At 44.3% G+C, this 25,971-nt stretch overlaps 1 protein-coding gene across 1 annotated transcript in view; it reads right to left on the bottom strand.

The window, feature by feature from the left end:
• The window catches only part of LOC126513188 (ATP-binding cassette sub-family A member 17-like), a 72,004-nt gene that overhangs the window by 36,779 nt on the left and 9,254 nt on the right, over positions 1–25,971 (bottom strand). Inside the window, exons 5-12 of the mRNA XM_050161472.1 lie at positions 23,696–23,955; positions 21,569–21,685; positions 18,997–19,114; positions 14,140–14,313; positions 11,583–11,755; positions 10,227–10,370; positions 7,761–7,890; positions 1,598–1,752 (exon numbers count right to left, since the gene is read on the bottom strand). Of these exons, the coding sequence (XP_050017429.1) occupies positions 1,598–1,752; positions 7,761–7,890; positions 10,227–10,370; positions 11,583–11,755; positions 14,140–14,313; positions 18,997–19,114; positions 21,569–21,685; positions 23,696–23,955 (1,271 nt within the window). The remainder of the gene's footprint in view (positions 1–1,597; positions 1,753–7,760; positions 7,891–10,226; positions 10,371–11,582; positions 11,756–14,139; positions 14,314–18,996; positions 19,115–21,568; positions 21,686–23,695; positions 23,956–25,971) is intronic.

Raw genomic sequence — 25,971 nt, 5'->3', positions numbered from 1 at the left:
GATGGCTCAGAGGTTAAGAGCATTGCCTGCTCTTCCAAAGGTCCTGAGTTCAATTCCCAGCAACCACATGGTGGCTTACAACCATCTGTAATGAGATCTGGTGCCCTCTTCTGGCCTGCAGGCATGCAGGCAGAATACTGCACACAAAATAAATACATAAATAAATAAATAAATAAATAAATAAATAAATAAATATTTAAAAAAAAGAAGAAGATGACCAGAGCATCTCACATCATAGTCATAGTCAGGTGTCAAAAAGACAAAGTAGTGGGATTTCGTGCCCACTTTCCCACCTCTATGCTGGGGTTTTGTCTGGTATGAGCTAGTGCTGGGCTTGTTCACACTGTCATAATTGCTACGAGTTTGTATGTGCAACTCTTCTGCTCCAGGCAGACCCTACACACAGGAGTAGTCGGGCAACACAAACTGGACTCTGGGGAAGGTGGGAGTGGGAAAAGGGAAGAACTCGGTGTTGGGTGGGTAGGTGTTAGGTTAGAACTCTGTGTTAGGTGGAGAGGGTGGAGATGGGAGGAGGGGTTGGGTGGTGAATATGGAAGAGTACATTGTATGAAATCCCCAGAAACTTAACAGCAATATTTCTGGGCATGGGAGCAAACACCATTTATCCCAGCACTCAGGAGGCAGAGGCAGGCGGATTGCTATGAGTCCAGTCGACACAGCAAGTTCCACATAGTGAGACTCTGTCTCAATACACACACACAAAAAATGAAACGGCCAATTTTATGTGATGTGCATTTTGTCTCTATAAAAAGTAAAAACTTAAATACAAAAATTGATAAGGATTCTAGAAGTCTCTTTTGTCCTCATATTTGACTTTAACACTCGATTTTCCTTGCTACAGAGAGAACCTTAATTCCCTAGAATTATCTGCATGAAAGGGTATCTCTTGCTTTAATGAAATGACTCTCAGCATGCCACTGAGTAGCTTTAGGATTTGGGGCTGGTCATTAGAAAATTTAAGCCAGGATCCAAAGCTCTACTCCCTGTCCTCCAGGGAAAATGGATAAATAACACAGCATGCCTACATAATAACCCTTGTATAAAAATTTCTTAGCAGCTAAGCTTGGAGTCTCTGGTTGGTAAATGCACTGGAGAGCTGGAAGGGTTTGTGTTCCTAAGAAGCATGGAGGCACCCCTTCCCAAAGACCTTGCTCCATTTGCCTCTGAGCGCTCATTGCATCATCCATGTTTTTTCAACGAACTGGTCACTATTAGTAAATGTTTCTCTGAGTTTTGTGAGAAGTCACAGAAAATATTGAACCTGAGGAGTGGGCTATGAAAAGAACTTGGGTTTGCAGCGGCATCTGAAGTGGAAAGTAGTCTTGCGTGGGCGCTTGAACTGGAGGGGAAAGTTATACTAACTCCAGGCAGTGTTAGAACTGAATGCAGGACACCTGGTTAGGGTGTCGAGAATTGGACGGAACGAGAAGCTGCCTCCCCACATTTGGTGTCAGCATTCTGAGAAACTTCGGTGTGCTCCCTTAAAGGACCCCCCCACACACACACAAACGGTAAGAGAGCTGCAGTCTGTCTTACCGTTCTTAGGCACCGACACAGATCCTGCCCACCAACTCACCTGACCATAGAAAGAGAGATGGTCAGCTACTGTAAAGTTATCAAACAAAATGTCATGCTGTGGGCACCAGCCCAGGCTCTTCCTAATGTAAACCATGTCTGTTGAGATGTTCCGTCCATGGACATATGCCTGTCCCTTTGAAGGAGAAATAAGACCTAGAACCAAACAGAAAAGACACCCAAAGGTCATCCTCAGGCGAGGCCGAGCAATCTCCCAAAGACTCCCTCATCCTCCTGTGCACCGTCAGTCAGAGCATCCTAGGAATGCTTCTCTGTGTGTGTCTCCTTCTGTGTGTGTGTTCCTTCTCTGTGTGTGTTCCTTCTGTGTGTGTGTTCCTCTGTGTGTGTGCGTGTTCCTTCTCTGTGTGTGTGTTCCTTCTGTGTGTGTGTGTTCCTCTGTGTGTTTGTTCCTTCTGTGTGTGTGTTCCTTCTCTGTGTGTGTTCCTTCTGTGTGTGACAGCGCTTGAGGACACACAGGAAAACCCTTCCTGCTTTGGAATTCCTGATGGGAACTTGAGCAATCCCAATCTGGCTAAGTGAATTTAATAACATAAGTCTTTGTAAAGTAAATCACATGACTACAGGGATTATAGTAAATTTATATGCTTAGTAAATACAGTGAAGACAAAAGCACTTTGGGAATCTAAGAGTTATGAAATATGATCCCCAAAGGCAAGGTTTGACTTTATTCTTATTGCCAATAAATATCAGTTTCCTGAATGAATAAATGAATGAGTGAGTGAGTGATATTACTGACAAATGCATGCCAGTATGTAACTTGGCCACCTGACTCCCTGCACACTATCTTTATCCTTATTCTTGTTAGAATGACAAGAATGATACATACTTATCACAAAAGGTTCAAAATAGGCCGGGCGATGAGGCAGGCGGATCTCTGTGAGTTCGAGACCAGCCTGGTCTACAGAGCTAGTTCCAGGACAGGCTCCAAAGCCACAGAGAAACCCTGTCTCGAGAAACCAAAAAAAAAAAAAAAAAAAAAAAAAGGAGGAAAAGGTATGATCAAAGAAACAGGCTGGAGAGAGGGTTAAGATCACTTGTTATTAGAGGACTAGGGTCAGACCCCAGAACCCACACAGTGGCTTACAATGCCAGTAACTCAAGTTCCCAGGAGATCTGGCACCCTCTTCTGGCCTCTGCAGGTACCAAGCACATACATACATGCATGCAGGCAGGCAGGCAGGCAAAACACATACATAGAAAAAAATTTAAACCAGGTGGTGATGGTGGTGGTGCACGCCTGTAGTCCCAGCACTGGGAAAGCAGAGGGCAGGCAGATCTCTGTGAACTCTAGCTCAGCCTGGCTACAGAGCGAGTTACAGGACAGCTGGGGTTACACAGAGAAACCCTGCCTCAAACAAACAAACAAGCAAAAAAGGAATCAACAAAATTTACTTTAAAAAAGAAATATATGTTGTTTAATAAGTTCCACCATGAAAAGAAAACTATAGTTACCATTTCAATACATTGCCTTACATAATTTTATACACGTTTTATGTTTATTTATACTTGCTGTGGTAGTGATAGATTGAATCTAGGGTCTCACATAGGCTAGGCAAAAGTTTTACCAATGACCTAGGCTCCCAACCCTATGCATTACTTTTATACTAAAATAGGAAAATATAAATTGTTGGGGCTTTGTTATTGTTGTTTGTTTGGTTGGTTTGGTTTTGGTTTTTGATTTTCCAAGACAAAGTTTCTCTGTGTAGCTATGACTGTCCTAGAACTCGATCTGTAGACCAAGCTGGCCTCGAGCTCACAGAGATCTACTTGCCTTCTGCTTCCCCAGTGCTGAAATTAAAGGCGTGTGCCACCACTGCCTGACCTATATGGCTGACTAGTGTGGCTGTTTTGCATTCTGGTATTCAGGCAAGCTTTATTTATTAAAATACAAGTGAAATATTACTACAAACAAGTGCTCTTAGGGACGAGGCCATATCTCCAGCCCCCTGGGGCAGGGGACAACATTTTGGAAGGTTTTGCTACTGTCTTCTAAAGCAGATCTACTTTGGCTGTGACTAATAAAGTAAAGGACAAGGCTGAAGAGATAGCACAGCATTTAAGAGCACATATTGCTTTTGCAGAGGACATAAGTTCAGTTCCTATTACCTATAAGCCCCTCGAGTTAGGCAGGTGGCCAGGCCCCACCCTTGAGGACCTCCAGCCACCAGGCTCTACCCACAGAACACTCTAACGGCTACAATGGTCTGACCCAGTTCCTCCAAATGCAGGGGTCCAACCTCTATCCTACAAAATAAAAATCCCAAACTCAGAGCTTGAAATCCCATCAATCTCCACCCTGGAAAGCTCCACCCCCAAAAATCCCTATATAAAGCCTGCCTCTCTGTGTCTCTCTGTGTCTTTCTGTGTCTCTCTGTGTCTCTGTGTCTCTCTGTGTCTCTCTCTCTCTCTCTCTCTCTCTCTCTCTCTCTCTCTCTCTCTGTGTGTTCTTTGTTGATTCTTGACAGAGAAGAGGCAGCCACCCTCTTGTGTCTTTCCCAATAATAAATCTCTGTGTAAAGTTTTTGTGTGGTGTGATTTTGTGGTATTCCTTGGCTCCTGACTGTGGGGAAGCCTTTACCCTCAGAGCTATAACACTTGCTTTGGGGAAACCTATCCCCTCGGAACTGTAAGCGGCCCAATTAGTTGTAACCTCAGCTCCAAGAGATCCGTAATCTTCCCTGGCCTGTACTGAGTTTTAATGCATATCTGAGTACATGCATGCTGAAGCCAGAGGTCATCCTAAAGTGTCATTCCTCAGGAACTGTCTACCTTGTTTTGTGGGACAAGCTCACTTACAGGGATTGGAGGCGTGTTGATCAGGTTAGGCTGGCTGGCCCAGGGATTCCCCTGCCTTCCTCCCCAGCGCTGGGATTGCACTGGGTGCTGGGGTTGAACTAAGCCATCATGCCTGCCTGGCGTTTGCTTACCTTACCCACTGAGATTTCCTCCCAGCTCCTAAAACTCATCTGAAGACCCGATGAAGCTGTTTCCTATTGCACAAATTCTAATTGGTCTTAATAATAAAGACCCAGAGAAGCAGAGCAGCCAGACACTAGTCCTTACCACTACAAAATCCTCAGAACCAAGGAGGTAAGACTCTCTACGGATCCTCAGACCGAATGCCTTGAACTCCTGTCTCCTCCCGCCTTGTCTGCTTCTCTCCACCCAGTCATCCCTTTCTGGCCCCACCTCCCTAGTGCTGGGGCTAAAGGTGTGGGCCTGGTTCTGTTTTTCTTTTAGACTGGGTCAATCTCCTGCAGCCCAGGGTGGCCTTGAACTCTCAGAAATCAATCTGTTTCTGCCCCCTGAATGCTGGGATTAAAGGTGTATGCCACCACTGCCTGGCTAACTAGTGGCTTAGCTCTGCCCTCTGATCTTCTGGAAAGCTTTATTTGTTAGATCAGAAACAAAATATCACCACAGTTTCCATTCCAGATACTGTCCATTAATCTATGAGTAAAACCACTTCAAATACCACCTGTGCCAGGTGGCCCAACTCCAACTGCGAAAACCAAATCAGCGTACACTGAGCTCCAAAAGGGCCTGCTACAGTTATGCAGCTTCACAGTTCACCTAACAAGACAAAGGATCCCCAACTCAAAATGTCAAGCTGCCTTTAAATGTCACTGTGCCCTCTGGAGGCCTGGAATGCCGCATCGGGTGCGGCACACACAGATGCACTGATGACTCAGGTGAGAGACTCTCTAGAGCCCCCTACCTGTGGGAGAGTCGCATCCCAGACATCCATCCCGGTGCTGGGAAAGAAGTCAGCCATTCATCCTACAGCCCGAGTTCTTCAGAAAGAACACACTGGACCCAGCTTCTTATTGCAGGAAAGCCCACAAAACTCGGCTTGGTGTGGAAGAGCGGGAAGCAGAGCGATCGCTGCCTCCCCACAGGCTTCCGCATCAAAGGAAAACAGCAGTGGAATAGAAATCCAAGACCAAGTCCAGGGACTGGAGAGACGGCTCAGAGGTTAAGAACACATACCGTTCTTACAGGGCACCCAAATTCAGTTCCCAGCTCACAATCACCTGTAACTCCAGCTTCAGTTGGTCTGATGTCCCCTCTAGCCTCTCAGGCAACTGAACTCACATGCACATACCTATGCAGACAAACACGCATACACATAATTAAAGATAAATCATTTTAAAGGTAAAAAGGTAGAGGGGGCTGGAGAGATGGCTCAGTGGTTAAGAGCATTGCCTGCTCTTCCAAAGGTCCTGAGTTCAATTCCCGGCAACCACATGGTGGCTCACAACCATCTGTAAAGAGGTCTGGTGCCCTCTTCTGGCCTGCAGATATACGTACAGACAGAATATTGTATGCATAATAAATAAATATGAAAAAAAAGAAGTGTTAAAAAAACTTCAAGTACAATATTTAAAAAAAAGTAGAGGACTGGGGGGTGGATGGTAACGTGCTTGCCATGCAGGCGTGAGCACTGAGTCCAGTCCTCAGCTCCCACGTAGCAGCAATGCTGGGGAGGAGTTCTGCTAGCCAGTGAGCCTCAGGTCCCTGTGCGTGAGCCACACAACAAGGTGGGCAGCTCTGAGGAATGACACTTGAAGTTGACCTCTGGTTTCCATAAACACACATCCGTACAGCCACAGGCACTCACATACACACCCCAAGGGTAAAAAGCGACACTGGTTGAGAGTAATTATAGAAAAGTCTTTATACTGGGCAGTGGTGCCCAGCAGGCAGAGGCAGGTGGGTCTCTGAGTTTGAGGCCAGCCTTGTCTACAGAGAGACAGCTAGAGCTACACAGAGAAATCTTGTCTCCAAAAATCAAAAACAAAAAAAAAGAAAGTCTTTATGTAAATTTATAATAACAGAAGAACTAAATAACTTCAGAGAAAACCCAAACTTCGCCAAGTAGAGAAACAAAGTCTATAACGCATGATGTTTGGGGCTTTTCTGCCCCCAAAAAAATATAGTATGGAGTTGGCACATACCTATAATGTCAGCACTTGGCACTTAAGGTCCTATCTGCAAAAAAATTATGGTTGTAGCCCTTTGCTAGCCAATGTCCTGAGGAAGCAGCCAGACTTTGCTTCTCCACTGAGTATCTCCAGAGCTCACGAACACTGCTATATGACCCCCCAGCGGCATCTCTTTCACCAGGCTGGAGTTAATTTTGTGTGTGTGTGTGTTGTATCATTTTGTTAGAAGTCTGTGTTAGTGCTTCTACATTCATAGCTGGCGTATTGACAGTATTCACAATTCAGCTATTTAGTCAATCAAATTGAATGTGTATTCTGTGCAAACACATTGTTCTGGCATTGTGGGTCCAGTAAGCAGGACAGCTTCTTAGGGAATGAGACAGAAATAGCATTCCCATAAACGCAGGCAAATGAATACAGACTTTGAGGAATCCTGACCACAGACCTAAGGAGCTGTAACAGGAAGAACATGGGAGGTAAACAGACTCATGGCTTCCTTGACAATCCAGCATCTGACTTGCCCCCTCGACACCTAGCCTAGGGCACAGAGGACTTCTTTTCCAGCAGTGAGAACTTCATGCACTTCTACTGGGGGGAGACAGATTCCTCAATGTAATATGTTAGGAATGGCGTTCATCTGCAGAGGTCTTACTCACCGCCAGCTGACTGAGGTGTTGACAGCTCCCCAGGCCTGTGGGATTCTGTGTGTAGGAACGGGTTGGGTTTTTGGAGCTCTTTCAAAGCTGTATGCACCCTTCGATTTTGTCCATAGTTTTATACGTGTTAAACTTCTAAAAAAATGTTTCTTGGGTGAGGTTTTGAATGTCATAGAATATCATTTTAATTGATAGGATGTGAAATAATTATTTAAGCATAGAAATTATTCCAGATGGGTATTTCAGAACACTCGCAGGGTTCATTCTAAAAGTCCCTGTGGCAATCAAAACCCAAAGATGATGTTTTTGTTGAGAAGTCTGAGATGTTGAGAGACTAACAGTGCCTCACACTGAACAGGAAAGTTTGTCTAGAAAGAACTGTTTGAACTGAGTTCTGCAGACTGAAAGGGGCAGTTATATAACTATAGCTATATACAACCAGACACTACAAAGATGGCACAACTAACACACCATCTCTAATAGTAAAGTGTCAATGAAACTTAACAGAGAAGTCCTCTGCAGAACTGACCCACACAGGTACCTGTAAGAATGGAGCAGACCGTGGTTTTCCCTGCTCCGTTGTGTCCCAGGAGAACAGTGATCTGCCCCTTGAACAGGTTCAAGCTCAGATCCTTGACTGCTACACGTTTACTCCGTCCCCTATAAAACACCTGTAGGAGAGTCAGGGTGTGACGGCAGGGTAAGGCCATACACAGAGTGTGACAAGCTTCATATCCAGAGCAACACCCTCTGAAAGTTCATCAAGCAGGCGCGGGCTGGAGAGATGGTGCAGCGGCTAAGAACGCTGGCTGTGAGCCTGGAAACAACCTAAATGCCCCTCGACTGAAGAATGGATAAGGAAAATGTGGTACATTTACACAATGGAGAACTACACAGCAGAAAAAAATAACGACATCTTGAATTTTGCAGGAAAATGGATGGAGCTATAAAACATTATTTTGAGTGAGGTAACCCAGACACAGAAAGACAATTATCACATTACTCATTCAGGTGGTTGTTAAACATAAAGCAAAGAGAACCTACAAACCACAATCCCAGAGAACTTAGACAACAATGAGGACACTAAGAGAGACTTACATAGATCTAATCTACATAGGGAGTAGAAAAACACAAGATCTCCTGAGTAAATTGGGAGCATGGGGACCTTGGGGGAGGGTTGAAGAGGGAAGGGGAGAGGCAGGGAGGGAACCAGAGAAAAATGTAGAGCTCAATAAAAATCAATAATAGGGCTGGAGTTTCAGTTCAAAAAAAAATAATAGGGCTGGAGAGATGGCTCAGCAGTTAAGAGCACTGACTGCTCTTCCAGAGGTCCTGAGTTCAATTCCCAGCACCCACATGGTGGCTCACAACCATCTATAATGAGATCAAACATACATGCAAGCAGAATACTGTATACATAATAAATAAATCTTTTAAAAAATTAATAATAATAATAATAATAACAACAATAATAAAGAACACTGGCTGTTTTTCTGGCTGTCCTGAGTTCTACTCCCAACAAACTTATAGTGGCACGGTGGCTTACAAACATCTATAATGCCCCCTTCTGGTCTGTAGCAAGCACTCATATCCATAAATTAATTAAATAAATACAAAATAAATGACCCTTCCCCCAAAAGAATGAGGAAGAAAACAAAAACCATCTACAATGTAGCTCTAATGCGAGAGACAGCAATTGTGTTTCAGTGTCTTGTTTAGACTATTTCTGTCCCCTCTGACAGCATTTGGGCTGGACTTTGGGTATGGAATACTGATACTGCTGCTGGCTGGGACTCAGATGTCACTTTTCACAAGTCATCCAATGGTGCCTGCGACCGGGTGTTATAGAAGGAATTGACACACTCCCCCAGCCTGTTAGGTCTCTATTGTTTTGAAGCAAGTGTGACAGTCTTGTTCTCTGACTTCTGTCTCGCTTTCAGTAGAGGTGCCCACGTGGCCAAATTCTCAACAAGGATAATGGGTAGTCTGCTGAGAGGAACTGGAGGGAAGGAAGGGAGGAAAGAAGGAAAGAAATGCCAAAGGAAGCGGTCTAACTTGGTCCTTCACCACAAATGAGCGACTTACTCCAGGCATCTTGCAATCACGAAAGCTCATGAAATGGGTGGTCCCGGGAAAAGCAATTATTACACACTACTCAGTCCGAAAGAACTGAGAGCTGGCTCTGCAGATCAGCTGAAATCACACAGAACCATTTGTCCCAAGACTGCCTGTTATGAAGGGAGGGAGAGAGAGAACAAGAGAGGGTCCCCAGAGAAAGTTAGGGAGACTCCTAACTACTATTACAGAGGAGCTGCACACACGCCACAGGGGTCCTGGGCTGGGATATGACCCACTGATGCCCCAGGCAACACAGGCTGAGTGGGTTGTTTGTTTTGTTTTGAGACAGTTTAATTATATATTCCTGACTGGCCTAGAACTCTCTCTGTAGACCTGGGAGACCTCAAACATACAGAGCTCTGTGTGCATCTGCCTACTCAGCTCTGGGATAAAAGGCATGTGCCACCATACCCAGCCGAGTTAGAGTTTTAAGGTGGCAATGCCAAAGTAGAGAAGGTCCCACCGCTTTCCTTTACAGTTGCAGACCAGAGAGCCCAGACAACCACACCGTAGACACTATGAGCACTGAGAGTATACCATGCTGCCGGGCTCTGTCCAGAGCCAGTCTGCAAGCACCCATGGCAGAACAACTGCCTGCTTCTGCATTTGGAAACTAACGGTGAGATCTGCTTTACATTTTGATTTGGTGGAGATGACATCCACCAAATGGCTGCATTCTGGTTTGTCTCCAATGGAGATGCTCGGTGGTGGAGGGTGAGCGGACAAACAAAAACCAGGTCAGAGCACTTCAAGCCATGTTTCCAGTTTTGGAGAGCAGGATCGATCACGTAGGGAATTACAACTCCTGATTCCAAAGAGCAGCCTGCAAGCACTGCTATCTTAAGGGGTTGTTTCTCAGGGCCCTGTAAGAAAGTTGGAAAGCCCATACCTTATACAGATGTAGGATTTCAACTGATTTTATTTGCTCAGTTGGCTCGTCCTGCATGAACTCTCTCCTTGAAGGTTTCTCCGGCTCCCCCATGTCCAGAAGTGGCAGTGTCACTGGAACAGGCCTCTTGAGACAGGTCAGGCACTGCACGAGAAGTCAACTTACGCACTAACCATTTATGTGGTTTTTCTCTTAGGGAAGATAAATTTTGGCAAATTAGACACCAGCCCCACGGGAGGTTACTTTTTGAATCAAATATTTAATGGCACCTGGAGAAGTTAATCAGCTCACTGATGGACTCATACAGTTCAATCTGTAACCCCTGGAATCCCTGGCACCGAGGAGCTCAGGAAGTGGCCTCCAGGCTCTCACTGTCCTTGGAAAGCTGCCTTACCATCCGTCATGTTCTTGGGGGTGAGACCTGGATGGGGATGCTGGTGTTACAGTGTACTTGTCTCTCCACATGCTGCAGAGATCCCGGCCCCTGGACAGGCCAGCACAGGCCACTGGGGGAGGCTGAGCGAAGCACCAGAAGTTCAATTGCTGAGAAAAATTTAGTCTGTGAATTTCTGGAACTGTGATACTGCGGTGATCCCAGAGGTCTCGAAGGGCCCTCGATCAATGCAGCTCAATGGAGAAGGGTGTGTGAGAACTCCAGCATGTTGGGAGTGAGTTCTGTGGGATAATGCGGGGCCTGGTATTCAACGGGCACACACAGGAACCCAAGGCACCGCCAGGTGCACTGTATGACGTCATCCTCCTGGTCTCACCCTCAAGTCCATTATATCAGCCATGAGGCAAGTTCAGAGAAACCGAAACTCCACTGCCCTCCACAGGCTGATAGTTAGGAGGTGAATCCAGGGTAAAGACTTACCGGTGTTTGGATATTTTTTAAAAAATAATTTATTTAACTTTACTTTATGTGCATTGGTGTGAAAGTGTCAGATCCCCTGAAACTGGAGTTACAGACAGTTGTGAGCTGTCATGTGGGTGCTGGGAATTGAACATAGGTCCTCTGGAAGAAGAGCCAGTGCTGTTAAAAGCCAAGCCATCTCCCCAGCGCAGATGTTTGGGATCTCAATTAGTACATTATTGGGAGATGGAGGAACACAGATGACAAATATAAAAATCTTCTTTTTTTCTTTTTCTTTTTTTTTTGGTTTTTTGAGACAAGGTTTCTCTGTAGCTTTGGAGCCTGTCCTGAAACTAGCTCTTGTAGACCAGGCTGGCCTCGAACTCACAGAGATCCGCCTGCCTCTGCCTCCTGAGTGCTGGGATTAAAGGTGTGCGCCACCACTGCCTGGTGACAAATATAAAAATCTTAATATCTGTCTCTAAAATAGAATCAGAACTTACCTTGGCAAGTAAGTACCAAGACTTAGGCGTTCTAAACTTTCTCAAGAAGGGAGACTCCACCAAGAAGGCTATCAGACAGTAAAGGACGGAGTCCAGCAGGAGCATCAGCAGCACCTGGAGGAAGCTGAAGTCTCCTCGGACGCTGCCTACGTTACTCCACTGGATGCCGGAGCCTGTGACACGGAAGGGAAGACAAAACCTGCTCAGTCCACAAGACTCAGCAGCCCTAATCGTAGAGACGAGGGCCTGGGGGGTCCTGATGTTGGCAAAGGGTGGCAGCAGCAGCCACAGCAACAACAATCCACTTACCAACAGGGCGGGGAGGCCCCAATTTTCCCTCAAATGTCTTTAAACTTGAGCCATCAACAGAGTGTGCTCCCCACCCTGGGGCTAGAGGTCCTTCCTCCTACAGCTATCCTTAGAAAGCACCCTCATGTACATGTCCAGAGACATGGCTCTTCGTTGATGCCAGCTGCAGTGATGTGTACAGGCAACGCTAACCATCACAGAGACCTGTTTCAATAGTACTGGGGATTGGGCCTATGACCTTGCACGCAATAGGCAAGCACTTTGCCACTGAACTATATTCCCAGCCCTTTACTTCTCTCTTTTTTTTTTTTGTTTGTTTGTTTAATAGACAAGTCTCTAAGTTTCCCAGGCTGACCATAAGCTCTCATTCCTCCTGCCTCGGCCTCTCTAGTATCTGGGATTACTTATACATGCCACCAGGCCCAATTAATAAAAATGAATAATCTTTAAATTTCTGTTTTTCATCCATTTATCCATTTGTATGTATGTGGGGGGTGTGCATGTGTACCATGGTCCATGTGTGAGGTCAGAAGAGGGAGGAGGTCAGTTCTCTGCTTCTACCATACAGGTTCTGAGGACCAGGCTCTAGTCATCAGGCTTGAAGGGACGAAGCTGAAAGCACTGAGCCCCCTCACCCCCTCACATCCCTTATCTGGTTTTGATTTTTCCTCCACTTTTGATTGGTTACTGTCTTTTAAAAAGAAAGGCAGTGAGGTCGGGGAGACGGCTCAGCAGTTTAGACAGTGGTTGATTTTCCAGAGGACCCAGGTTTGATTCCCACCACCCACGTGTTTCTTAGCCTTCTGAATGTCCCTTTCCCCATAAGCGACAGTGTTTTTGCCACTTTATTTTAAGTTACAAGAGCAAATCTCTAATGAAGTGAGTGATTTCTCTCAACATTCTAGAATAAGCTGCTGGCTAGCTACATGTACCATATGTGCCGTCTCTCATCCTAACATGCCCTACATATTATTTGATTTATTTTACATACTGACAGCAGTTCCCCCTCCCTCTTCTCCTCCCGGTCCCTGCTCCCCCTGCCCCCCTGCACCCGGCAAAGTAATTCAGCATGGGGAACAGGATCCTAAAAGCCAGATAAGTGCCAGGGTTTGCCGTATCATAATTTCAATTTGATATTTTGTGTTCCCCCCCCACACACACACACACCAGACTAACAAACCATAGACTGAAACCTTAAAAACTTTTCAAACAAATTAAGGCTGGGATCTTTCAACTCTGATCATCTCAGGTATCTGCTACGATGATGGAAATCTGACTAACAGAATATATTAAAAGGTTTGGTCACCAGAGAGATGCTACTGGGAGTAGGCAGAAACTTCATAGGCATAGCAGGAGGTGTGGCATAGTAGGAGGTGGGGCTTGGCAGGAGGCGGGGCTTAGAAGGAGGGCTTTAGGTTTTTAGAGGAGTATTCTAAGAGAAGATGAGACTTGTTCATTCCCTGGCAGTTTGCTTTGCTGTATATGTCTCTCATGAAGGTCATGAAGGGTTGGACACCTATAGGTCCAATGTAAGGAGGTCACCTAATCTTTGACTAGACTCTACATATTTGTATCAAAGTAAGTCTTTCTCTTTACAAGTTAATCATTTCAAATATTTCTTTATAATAAGATAAGGCTGACTAATACAATCCCCTAGACAAACTTGAGAAAGAGGGGACAGCAAATCAATGAGACTAATACATGTGAAAACTACTACATTCCCAGTAATGTTCAGTATTTTCTGAGCTTCTAATCATAAGGTTATATATTTCATTATCTATAGAGCTATATAAGCATATAATGTCTAATCATTTGTTTTCAAACAAAGTTTCTCTGTTGCCCAAGTTTGTCTGGATGGAATTCCTGGTCTCCAGTAATCTTCCTGCCTTCCAAGCAGCTGGGACTACTGGTCCATACCAACACGTTTGGCTCCAATTTCCTTCTTTACTACGCTTTGGCTTCCCTTCTCCTATCCATGTCTATGGACAGGCTGGCCTCAGACTCAGAGATCTGCCTCCTAAGCGTTGGGATTAGAGATTTGTCACACCACTCCCCAACCCCCCACCCCACCCCCAGCTCTTTAAGGTTTGTGAAGCCTTTAGCATCCCACAGAGTACCATAATGCAAATACTCAGAACACTAAATAAAATGAGTATGTCAATAATCTATATTTAGAAACACAGGACAGCCTGGCCCAGCTCAAAGCATGTAGGCAGCCTAAACAGAGTTTGAGGACGATCAATCTTACCTTTGGCTTCAAACAGAGAGATGAATCGGACTCCCATTGCCATGGCAACATTTGAGAAGAGGCAAGAGGTTATCTTTTCGACATAGGTCCTCTGGTGATAACTGAAAGTGATGTACAGGTAGGGGAGGTACGTGAAGAAGAAGATGATACCACCCATCACAGTTCCGACGTGTGCTGCAGAGTCAGAGGAAGAAAGATGGAGTGTTTCATCAATAACAGCAAGTTACGACGACGATACAAGCCTTGTTTCCCTGCTGGGAAAGAAAGTGTCTCTGCAACTGTTTCAGCATTTCAGAAAGGAAGCAATCTCTTTTTATATTTGCATCCTTACTAGTGAAACATGAAAGTATTTACGGCACTTTAAAAAATGAAGGTTTCTGCAATTAGTGCTGTTGCTGAATTCTGGCTTTAAGCCGTGGTGATCCCATAGGATACAGGGGGTTACTCCAGGTTTTTGTATCTGTTGAGGTTTGCTCTGTCACTAGTATGTGGTCAGTTTTTGAGAAAGTTCCATAAGGTGCTGAGAAAAAGGTTTATTCTTTTGTGTTTGGGTGGAATGTTTTATAGATGTCTGTTAAGTCCATATGAGTCATATAACTTCTGTTAGTTCCCTTATTTCTCTGTTAAGTTTCTGTCTGACAGACCTGTCCAGTGGTGTGAGTGGGGTGTTAGAGTCTCCCACTATTAGTGTGTGGGGTTTATAGTGTGATTTAAGCTTTAGTAGTGTTTCTTTTACATATGAAGGTGCTCTTATATTTGGGGCATAGATTTCCTCTTAATGGATTTTCCCTATGACAAATATGAAATATCCTTCTTCAACTCTTTTGATTGAATTTAGTTTGAAGTCTATTTTTTTTTAGATATTAGGATGGCTGCACTAATTTGTTTTGTAGGCCCATTTGATTGGTAATTTTTTCCCCAGCCCTTTACTCTGAGTCGGTGCCTGTCTTTGAGGTTGAGGTGTGTTTCTTTTTTTTTAATTTTTTAAAATTTATTTATTATGTATACAATATTCTGTCTATATGTATGCCTGAAGAGGCCACCAGATCTCATTACAGATGGTTGTGAGCCACCATGTGGTTGCTGGGAATTGAACTCAGGACCTTTGGAGGAGCAGACAATGCTCTTAACCACTGAGCCATCTCTCCAGCCTGAGGTGTGTTTCTTTTATGCAGCAAAAGGATGGATTCTGTTTCATAGCCACTCTGTTAGCCTGTGTCTTTTTTATAGGCAAATTGAGTCTCTTTATATTAAGGGATATTAATGACCAGTGATTACTAGTACCTGTTACTTTAGTTTTCATTGTTGGTGATATTATTGTGTGTGTGTTTCCCTTCTTTGGGATTTGCTGCTGTGAGATCATCTATTGCTTTTGTGGATGTAGCTAACTTCCTTTGATTGTAGTTTTGCTTCTAGTACTTTGTATAGGGCTGGATTTGTGGATAGGTATTGTTTAAATCTAGTTTTGTCATGGAATATCTTGTCTTCTCTGTCTACGGTGATTGAAGCTTTGCTGAGTATAGTAGTCTGGGCTTGCATCTGTGACCTGTGATTGCAGATTAGTGTCTGCAGTAATGCCTGACCAGACCCTTTTGGCTTTCACTGTTTCTGTTGAAAAGTGAGATGTAATTCTGATAGGTCTGTCTTTATATGTTACTTGGCCTTTTTCCTTTCAAGCTTTTAATAGTCTTTCTTTATTCTGTATGTTTAGTGTTTTGATTATGTGGCAAAGGGACATTTTGGGGAACAGCCTATTTGGTGTTCTGTAAGCTTCTTGTACTCTTATAGGCATGTCCTTCTTTGGGTTGGCAAAGTTTTCTTCTATAATTTTATTGAATATATTTTCTGTGCCTAAGACTTGGATTTCTTCTCTTTCTTCTATCCCTATTATTCTTAGGTTTGGTCTTTTCATCGTGTTCTCTGGATATTTTAGACATACCAGCTGAGCCCTTTCTTCAGTCATTCCCCTTTTTAAAAAAGATTTTCTAAAACTTATGTGTATCTTTGTGTGCTTGCATGCAACACATGCGTGCAAGTACCTACAGAACATAGAAGAGAACATCAGGAACATCTCTAGGACCTAGAGTTAAACCTGGGTCTTTTGCAAGAACACTGAGTACTCTTAACCACTGAGCCATCTCTGCAGCTCCCTGGTCTATCGTCTTATGGTGGTCCCTTTTCTAAGTTTGGTGTGAGATAGGAATATTTGTTTTTTATTTTTGAGTTTCATGGGTTATTTTATTCATTCTGGATACAAGTCTCTTGTTATTCCTAATTTTTAAAATGTTTTTCCTAGGCTATAGATCATCTCCTCGCTTTCTTTCTTTTTTTTTTTTTTTTTGTTCTTTCAAGACAGGGTTTCTCTGTGGCTTTGGAGCCTGTCCTGGCACTAGCTCTGTAGACCAGGTTGGTCTCGAACTCACAGAGATCCGCCTGCTTCTGCCTCCCGAGTGCTGGGATTAAAGGCGTGTGCCACCATCGCCCGGCCGCTTTCTTTTTCTGTATGTGTTTGCTACGTTGCTCTGACTGACCTGACACTGTTTGTAGCAAAGACTGGCCTTGACAGCAGAGCAATTGTCTTGTCTCAGCATCCCAAGCATTGGAATTATAGGCATACACCACCACTTTTTTTGCTGTTGATGATGCATGGTCTCTCTATTATATAGCTCTGGCTGTTCTGGACTCACTATGCAGAGCAGGCTGTCCTTGAAATAATTATCCACCGATTTCTGCCACCCAAATGCTAGGATTAAACGTGTGTGATGCCAGGTGGTGATGGCGCACGCCTTTAATCCCAGCACTTGGGAGCCAGAGGCAGGCGGATTTCTGTGAGTTCGAGGCCAGGATAGGCACTAAAACTACAGAGAAAAACAAAATAAATAAATAAATAAATAAATAAGTGTGTATGACACCCACATACGGCACTACAATTTTCTTGATGGAAACTTTGATAATACAAAGTTTAAAATTTTTCTGAAATTCAACTATCAATTGTCTCTTATCAGCCCAAGTGTCCCAAGAAGTCATTGTGTATGTAATACAAAACCATGAAGATTTTTCTCTTATCTTTTAAAAAAATTATTTATTCTTTGAAAATTTCATACTTAATATTTAATGTATTTTGATCATATCCACCACCCAACTTCATCCATTCAACTCCCACTGGGACGCCCTCAGCCTATGCCCCTCTTGGCTTCATGTCCTCTTTCATCTCTTACATTTTTTGTGCATGTATGTGTTCATGTGGATTTATATGTGTGTGTATGTGGAGGCCAGAGTTGATATGCAATCATGCTTCTCTTTTGGTTTTCTTTGCTAAGGGTCCCTCGTTGAACCTGAAGCAAGCCGCAGCAACAGTGTCTAATTCCTCAGAGTTAGGGTGGGGATATTTTGTACCCAGCTTTTGTCACGTAGGTCCTGCAGAGTTGGCAAACACTTCACTGAACCATCTCCATCTCCTCAGTGCCTGTATTTTATTTCAGATTTATAATCCAATTTGAGTCAATTTTTGTATCTGATGTAATGTTATCCCCACAGGCCTTCTTCTGATGTTGATCTCCAGTTGTTCCAGCATTTCTTGTTCAAAAGGTTCCATTGGTAAAAACCAGCCGGTTACCACGTTAGGTTATGTGATCTACTTTTGCTTTCATTTGTCACTTGCCCCTAGGATTGCTTCCTTCTGATTATGATTTGTGCTTCTGAATTCACTGGTCACCTTTAATTTTTAAATATCTGCTTATTTACTACACTTGACCAAAGTTTAACTTTTAAGGCTTCAAGTTTGAGAACTTTAGTAGGGGTGGCGAGACAGGGTTTCTGTCCTGGAACTAGCTCTTGTAGACTAGGTTGGCCTCAAACTCACAGAGATCCTCCTGCCTCTGCCTCCTGAGTGCTGGGATCAAACCATGTGCCACCATCGCCCGGCTCAGCCTTGAGCACTCTCAGGCATCCTTCCACGCTCGTGTCCTAACTTCTATGACTTGATATAAAGCTACGGAAGAGAGGTGGAATTCAGTCTGAATCCGTCTCCACCTCAGCAGAGTCGGTATTTCCTAGGAATCACATTTTAGAACGTGCTGTTTGATATAAAGCACTCACAAATATGAATGATACTTTTCTCTTCCCGGTTCTTGTTAACACTGTCTTCTCAGAGGCAACTGCTGAGCTCCTTTTCTCTGGATGTTTTTACCTGGAAAGGGTGGCTCACGCTTCCGTTCTCCTCCTACCGTTTCTATCCTCTATATTCTAACCTCTATTTATAGGTTTAGATGTAAGACCTCCAACGGCAGCAGATTCACAGGAAACCCTTTGTGATATCTTAGAAACCTCTTCACTCTTATGCCCCAACTTCATACTCAGGATGTGGAGGAGTTGCTATCTGAAATCCCTTACCCTTCCATTGTCTTTTAAACTGAGACTTAGTGGGGCTGGAGAGATGGCCCAGGAGGTAAGAGTAGATGCTGCTCTTCCAGAGGACCTGGCTTGGATCCCCAGCACCCACGTCAGGGGGCTCACAACTGCCTGTAACTTCAGCTTCAGGGAACCCAAGGGTCTCTTCCGACCTCCAGAACACCAGCACACACGGCACACACACAGAGACACAAATAAAAACAAACTGACACTGATTATATACCTCGATTTGAAATTATTTTAAGGGCTTAAGTATACCAAAAGATTCTATTTTTCATGTGTTTTAACAAGCTTCTAACAGGGATTGGATTTTCCCACTGCTGAGATACCATCAAACTGAAGACTTGGCTGTGGAGGAAGAAAACTCAATGCTCTAAGTAACGAGAATGACAAGGCTTTCAGGAACAAGTCATCACACCCCCAACAGAAAATGACAACAGTACTCACCGCGCTGAAAGAACGTGCTCATCATGAACGCAAAGAAAATTGTGGCAGTGGCAAAACACATCAGAAAAATGAATATCAAGCAAGGATTACTGTTCCCGAACACAGCCACGCTGTTTATCTGCAAAACAACCACAGATGTGAAGGAAGCATGATGTATCGATAAAACACTGCAGAAAATATTTTAAATTATTTAGAATTATACATAGATATTTTTAAGGCAGGCATCTGATCTGCCATCTGTTATAATTTATCAGTTATGCTATATGGGGGCTGGAGAGATGGCTCAGCAACTAAGAGCCCTGGCTGCTCTTCCAGAGGACCTGGTTAGGTTCCCAGCACACACATGGAAGCCCACACCTGTGTGCAACTCCAGTTTCAGGGGATCTGTCTGTCACCCTCACACCAATGCACATAAAATAAAAATCAGTAAATTATTTTTAAAAAGTTATGCTATGAGCAGTTTTCAAGGAAAAAATAAGTTTGGATTCAATTTTTGCCCTAATGTGGATTTTTTTTCCTTTGGGGGCGTTATCGTGGGTATTGAGCTAAGGGCCTTAAATATACCAGGCATGTGTTCTACCTCTGAGTTACACCGCCAACAAAAGTCGAGGTGTGTGTCACATGATCGCTGTGACATACACTTGGTGCTCCTTCTGCTACCTCGTGTCTTCTGTTTTAATGCTTTCTGGTTATTTCCTTTGTCGAAATAGTTTCCTATTTAGTCTGAGCTTTTCTTTCTTTCGCCACACTGACACAACATTAACAATTTAGAAGGTTTTTATATATCCAAGTTTTTACATATCCAAGTTTTTATATATCCAAGTTTTTATATATCCAAGTTGTGGATTATTAAATTCAAGCAGGCAAATGTTAATATCAAACCCTATTGGCATGCCTTTAATCCCAGCACTCGGGAGTCAGAGACAGGCAGATCTCTGTGAGTTTGAAGCCAGCCTGGTCTACAAGAGCTAGTTCCAGGACAGGCTCCAAAGCTATAGAGAAACCCTGTCTCGAAAAAATAAAATAAAAGCAAAAACAAAACCGACCCCCCCCCAAAAAACCCCATTGGCAGCATAAAAGAAAAGCATGGTACCATGGAAGCAAAATAATGTTTTACAGTAACTATTTTCATCTATTGTTTTGTGCAGTTTTTTGTTTTTGTTGGTTTTTTTTTTTTTTTTTTGAGACAGGGTTTCTCTGTGTAGCCCTGGCTGGCTGGCCTTGAACTCACAACAATCTGCTGCCTCTGCACCCAAGTGCTGGGATTAAGGCCTGTGCCACCACCACCCAGCTTTTTGTTTTGTTTTGTTTTTCTGCCCAGCTATTTTCAACTATTGTACAGAATGAAATTTATCTTTTAACGTTTGTAAAATTGTGGGGCTGTTCTGGTTATTTCTAGAGGGGTTCCCAGGTGTCCACTGGGATGTCCCCAGCTAGGTCCTTGGGCAGCAGAGGAGAGCATGCCTGAACTGGCCTTGACCCATAGCCACAATGATGAATATCTTGAATATCACCATAGAACCTTCATCCGGTAATGGATGGAGACAGAGACAGAGACCCACACTGGAGCACTGGACTGAGCTCCCAAGGTCCAATTGAAGAGCAGAAGGAGGGAGAAGATGAGCAAGGAAGTCAGGAAGTCTGAGACAGTGGGGCTGATCTAATGGGAGCTCACCAAAGCCAGCTGGACTGGGACTGAAAGAGCATGTGATCAAACTGGACCCTCTGAATGTGGCTGACAATGGGGACTGACTGAGAAGCCAATGACAATGGCACTGGGATTTGTCTCTACTGCATGTACTGGCTTTTTGGGATCCTAGTCTGTTTGGATGCACACCTTCCTAGGCTTGGATGGAGGGGGGAGGACTTTGGACTTCCCACAGGGCAGGGTACCCTGCCCTCTCTTAGGACTGGAGGTGGGAAGGGTGAGTGGAGGAGTGAGAGGGAAGTGGGAGGAGGGGAGGAAGTGGAAAATTTGAATGGTATTATTTATAAAGCAATAAAAAAATGTGGGGCTGGAGAGATGGCTCAAGGATTAAGAACACTAGTTAGCTGTTCTTCCAGAGGTCCTGAGTTCAATTCCCAGCAACCACATGGTGGCTCACAACCATCTGTAATGAGGTCTGGTGCCCTCTTCTGGCCTGCAGGCATACATGCAGGCAGAATACTGTACACATAATAAATAAATAAATCTTTTAAAAAATCTTTAAAGTTTGTAAAAATGCATTTTGTGATCCTCAAGTTCCTTCTACTAGATTAGGTACGACAGCACAAGAGTGAAACCCAGCACTTTAGGGTAAGGCTGAGAATGAACACAAATTCAAGTCAGCCTGGCTCGTACAGTGGGTGCTCGGCCAGCCAGGGCTCTGTAATGAGCCTCCTTCTCAAAAAGAAAAGGAATAGAAATGGGAAGAAGAGGAGGAAGGATGCTTAATTCCCCAGAATTTCAGCCAATACCACTGAATATTCATCAGAGATTTTCCAAATGGTCGCCAACAACAGTATCACCCATACCATACCAGGCTCTCTCATATCCATTCAGAGCTCACCATATTCTAAAGAATAAGCATACCTTTGTGCAGAAAAGAATGGTCATAACAGAAACAGCAATTAAGGCAGAAATGAAGAACGTGATGAACCAGGCAACCCAGTGCAGCCAGCTCTCCAAGCCCATCATACACATATATTCCTGGAGGCAGGGAAAGAGCCGAGTGTTAGAGTCTTGTCACTCATCCTAGGTAGTCTGGGACATCGCTGACTCAGTAAGTTAGGACGACAGGCTGGGTGTCTTGGGGAGAAACAGCTACTGGGGCTGATGGAGACGGACGCAGCCAGAAGGCGAGAGAATAAACAGGGAGGGTGCTTGGCTCAACTACGGCAGAGGAGGCACTGCATAAACCAACTTTAAATTTAAAACTAATTGCTAGGAGAATTTAGAAGTAGGACACATAAGGAGTTCAGATTTTAAAGCAAAGTATAGTAATCTATTACTATAATGCCAGCATTTGGGAGACAGAGGCAGCAGAATTTGTCAGAAGTTCAAGGCCAGTCTAGTATATGTTACAGGCCAGTCAGGTTCTATATTGAGATCTTGTCTCAAAAAAAAAAAAAGTTTGGACTTTATTCTCAGGGCCATTTACTTGCAGGGGACATTCAGTAAATGAATGAACTAACAGTTTATTTATCATTGGAATTCTAGGCCTGAGCCAGCACGCCTAACTTCCACAATGTTAAATTAATCCGAAAAGAATATTCGAGTATAAAGAACAAAAACATGACCAAAGAGTAGACATTTTATGTCTACCAGCTTCTACACAAATTTGCTGTTGAAGCAAAAAATAGGGAAGATCCAATTCTATCACAGGAGTGGGAAATAAGTGGGTGTGCTAGCCGCATGACAGAAGCTCCTCATTCCCCAGGGCTTTTCAGTGAGTATGAAGTTGGACAGAGCATCCATCCCATAGGCAGCCTCAAGACGCACCCTGGTCGGTCTGCCTCTTCCTCCTGACTGCAGAGACAGAGCAGGCCAGGGCAAACAGCTCTCCAGCTACAGATGTCGTCAGAGGCCCAGAAAAGCTTCAAAAGAGATTTTAATACGCAATCATAATAATCACTAAAAAAGAGAATGAAATTTGGGCTGAAGAGATGGCTTATTGGTTAAAAGCACTGGCTACTCTTCCAGAGTTACTGAGTTCAATTCCCAGCACCCACATTGTGGGTCACACCATCTCTATCAATTCCCAGCACCCATATCGTGACTCACAACCATCTCTAACTGTAGTTGCAGGGGAACCAGTGCCCTCTTCTGGTGTACAGATGTACATGCAGGTGAAAACACCCTACACATAAAATACATAAATTTAAAAATTATTTTAAGCCAGGCAGTGGTGACTCACACCTTTAATCCCAGCACTCGGGACACAGAGGCAGGCGGCTCTCAGTGAGTTCAAGGCCAGCCTGGTCTACAGAGTGAGTTCCAGGACAGGCTCCAAAGCTATAGAGAAACCCTGTCTCGAAAAACCAAAAAACAAAAAACAAACAAAAAAAATTATTTTAAAAAGAGAAAAAAATTAAAGAGAAGATTTTATCCAGATAAACCTTTAGCACTGGGGAGGCCGAAGCAAACGGACCATGCGTGCATGGTCAGCCTGGATAACACAGTGGGTTCCGGGTCACTACTGGCTACCGAATGAGACCACGTCTGAGAAACAAGAGCCTAAGCAATACAAGATATTTTTTAAAGGTTAGAACACGAGAAAAGAAGGAATAGAGGTTGTGTAAACAGATGAGCACAGGAAGTGAGTAGTGAAACCAGTTTCGGGACCAACTCAGAGGGAACAAATCCTGTCTTCGGTTGTATTTTCCTAGAAGATGCTTCTCAGACATCTTGCCACAAACTGGTAGTGGGTTAACTGTGGCTGAAAATCCCCTCTGTGTGGACACTGAACGCCTGCCCTGCTAGCGACAAGGTGCTAACCGAGCAGACCTACTAGGCTGGGCAACCCAAAAGAAAGACCATGTGTGATAAGAGACGGGGCTCCCTAAACTGCTAGCAGGATAAAAATATGAGAACACCTCTGCTTTTCAGTTCACCCGAGGCTGACGAATCCCTCCACGTGCTTGGGCCTCAGTCCCCCGAGACATTTCATTAGCATCCTCCCCATAGCCCTGTCCTTCCCCTCTGAGTGGACAGAGCTACCTTCACTTTCCTCTCCTTCTCCAGTGAAACGGAACTGATGATTATGAGCTCGACGCAGATGAAGCTGAGCATGAGCAGCAGAGGGAACTCATTCTGAAGGATCACTAAGAATGGGTCCTGGATATGGGGCCCAAACGGGAATCTCTGCAACAGTACTTTGAGATCCTTGAACATGTTTTGTGTTGCATTGGGAGCATGGTGCCGCATGATGGCTCTGTCTACTGCATGCTGTATTGATAGGAAGCCTTCTCCGTTGTATCCTGCAAGAAAGCAGAATATCACGCATAAGAAAGGCTGATGATCAAAATGACTGAAAACTCAGGTGGATCCTGGCTAGTCACTAAGACAGACAACAGCCAGCAGGTATTCTTAGGGGGGGTCTCATGATATCACAGAGGTCAGAGAGGAGCCACTTTGGAGAGTCATGGGAATGAAGCGGGATCGTCTCCCTTCATTCTCCACCTCTGTGGACAGAGCACCTGTTCTGTAGTTTTGATTATACAGTAAACTCAGAACAGTTAGACTCAAAGCACCTGAAAGACGCAGACTTCCTGTGTTGTGACTGCTGTATGTTGCTGGCAAGCCACAAACACTGTCTTTATCATAAGCAACACTCATTTTATCAGTGTAGTTGGTGTGCCAGGATCAACTTTTAAGAAAAATAGATTGCAAGGTAAGGATCCCGAGTGGTTACCTAGTTCCAAGCAAGGGTAACCAGCCTCCATGGAAGGGCAGTAGAGTAGTACAGAGCCCTGCAATAGAAGCCACCACAGTGCCCCATTGTCTAGACACAGGCAGATCTCCAGATCTGTCAAACTGGAAGGGAAGGGCAAATTGCTGGCAACGAGCCCTGGATATTGCTATGCATTCTTATTTGGTTTGTATGTGTGTTTTCACTAAACAATTATAGGGTATTTTCTAGAACCAGAGTAAATACTTGGGAACTTAGGTTTGGATTCTAGTTGGTGGGCATGCAGACACAAGACTGAAAGACAATTGTGTGGTCATCCTATAACGAGGGGCTGATGATCAATTTTGGAAGAACAGTTGCTTGACTGGTGGGAGGTCAAGAAACCTAAAATGAATTGGAGAACGTGTATTCTGCATGTGAGGAATGGCTCCTGGGCCCCCACTCGGGGATATGCTGCTTCATGTGGACAGCATCTCAGTTATGGGCCATCACTTCTTCATAAGTCTGGAATTGCCAGAGAGGTAACTGGGGGCTGCCATGGAAGGGGCGGGTCCAGGGAAAGCGGGTGCCAAGTAGGGATGTCTGCACTGTTAGATACAGTTGTGTCCATTTCCACAGCAGAGAACAAGATGACAGGAAGCAGACACTGAGAAAAGCTCTCCCCTACTCTTACTGGAGAGCTACGAGAAGAAAGTCAGCAGCGCTTCTTGCACAGAAAGATTACAGAATCTGGGAGTTACAACCCAGCTTTGGAGCCATGTGTTATACCTGATGTGGCATATGCCTGTTATTCCCCTCTGTATGCTGTGAATATGTTTTATTACCATTGGTTAATATAGAAGCTGCTTTGGCCTATGGGAGGGCAGAATATAGCAAGGCAGGAAATAAAAGTAGAGATAGAGGAGGAAAGAAGGCAGAGTCAAGAGACACCATGTAGCTGCCCAAGGAGAAAGATACCATAACCTTACTGGTAGGTCACAGGCTCATGGTGATACACAGACTAATAGAAATGGGTTAATTTAAGATGTAAGAGCTAGCTAGGAATATGCCTGAGCCAGTGGCCAAACAGTGTTGTAATTAATATAGTTTCTGTGTGATTATTTGGGTCTGAGCAGTCAGAAAACAAAAGAACAGTCTGCGTTTACATATGCATTAGGACACAGGAGCCCCTAGGAATACCTCACCTTCAAATTTTAATGTTATCTGCTTATCCTGAGCAAAACAGTAAGGGGAAGGGCACTTTCTTAGGGTATGAGTCCAAAGTGGGAGACAAAAGAGTGGAGCTTGTCATGCGATCTGAAAAAGAGGCAGCTAGTATTCTCCAGCTAGTTGTGGGTGAGCAAAGTGGATAGAATTAGAACCAACGAGAGATCTAAAGGTTCAGAAAGAGCAATAAATTCAAGTGTTCAGCATCCACTCCACCCTGCCTGCCCCCACCACCCGCATGTGTGCACAGGAAGAGGCCAGACTCAGGTGTTGTTGCCCAAGAGCCATCAACAAGGTCTCTCATCGGGACCTGGGGTTTGTTAATCAGGCTAGCCTGACCAGTGAGCCCTAGGAATCAGCCTGTCTCTGCCTCCCAGGA

The sequence above is a fragment of the Alexandromys fortis genome, unplaced genomic scaffold (assembly GCF_014885135.2).
Source record: "Alexandromys fortis isolate MF-2015 unplaced genomic scaffold, M_Fortis_MF-2015_v1.1 scaffold_29, whole genome shotgun sequence".
NCBI classification, from domain to species: domain Eukaryota; kingdom Metazoa; phylum Chordata; class Mammalia; order Rodentia; family Cricetidae; genus Alexandromys; species Alexandromys fortis.
The sequence above is the reverse complement of the archived record's forward strand: the minus strand, read 5'-3'. Positions and strand labels throughout refer to the sequence as shown.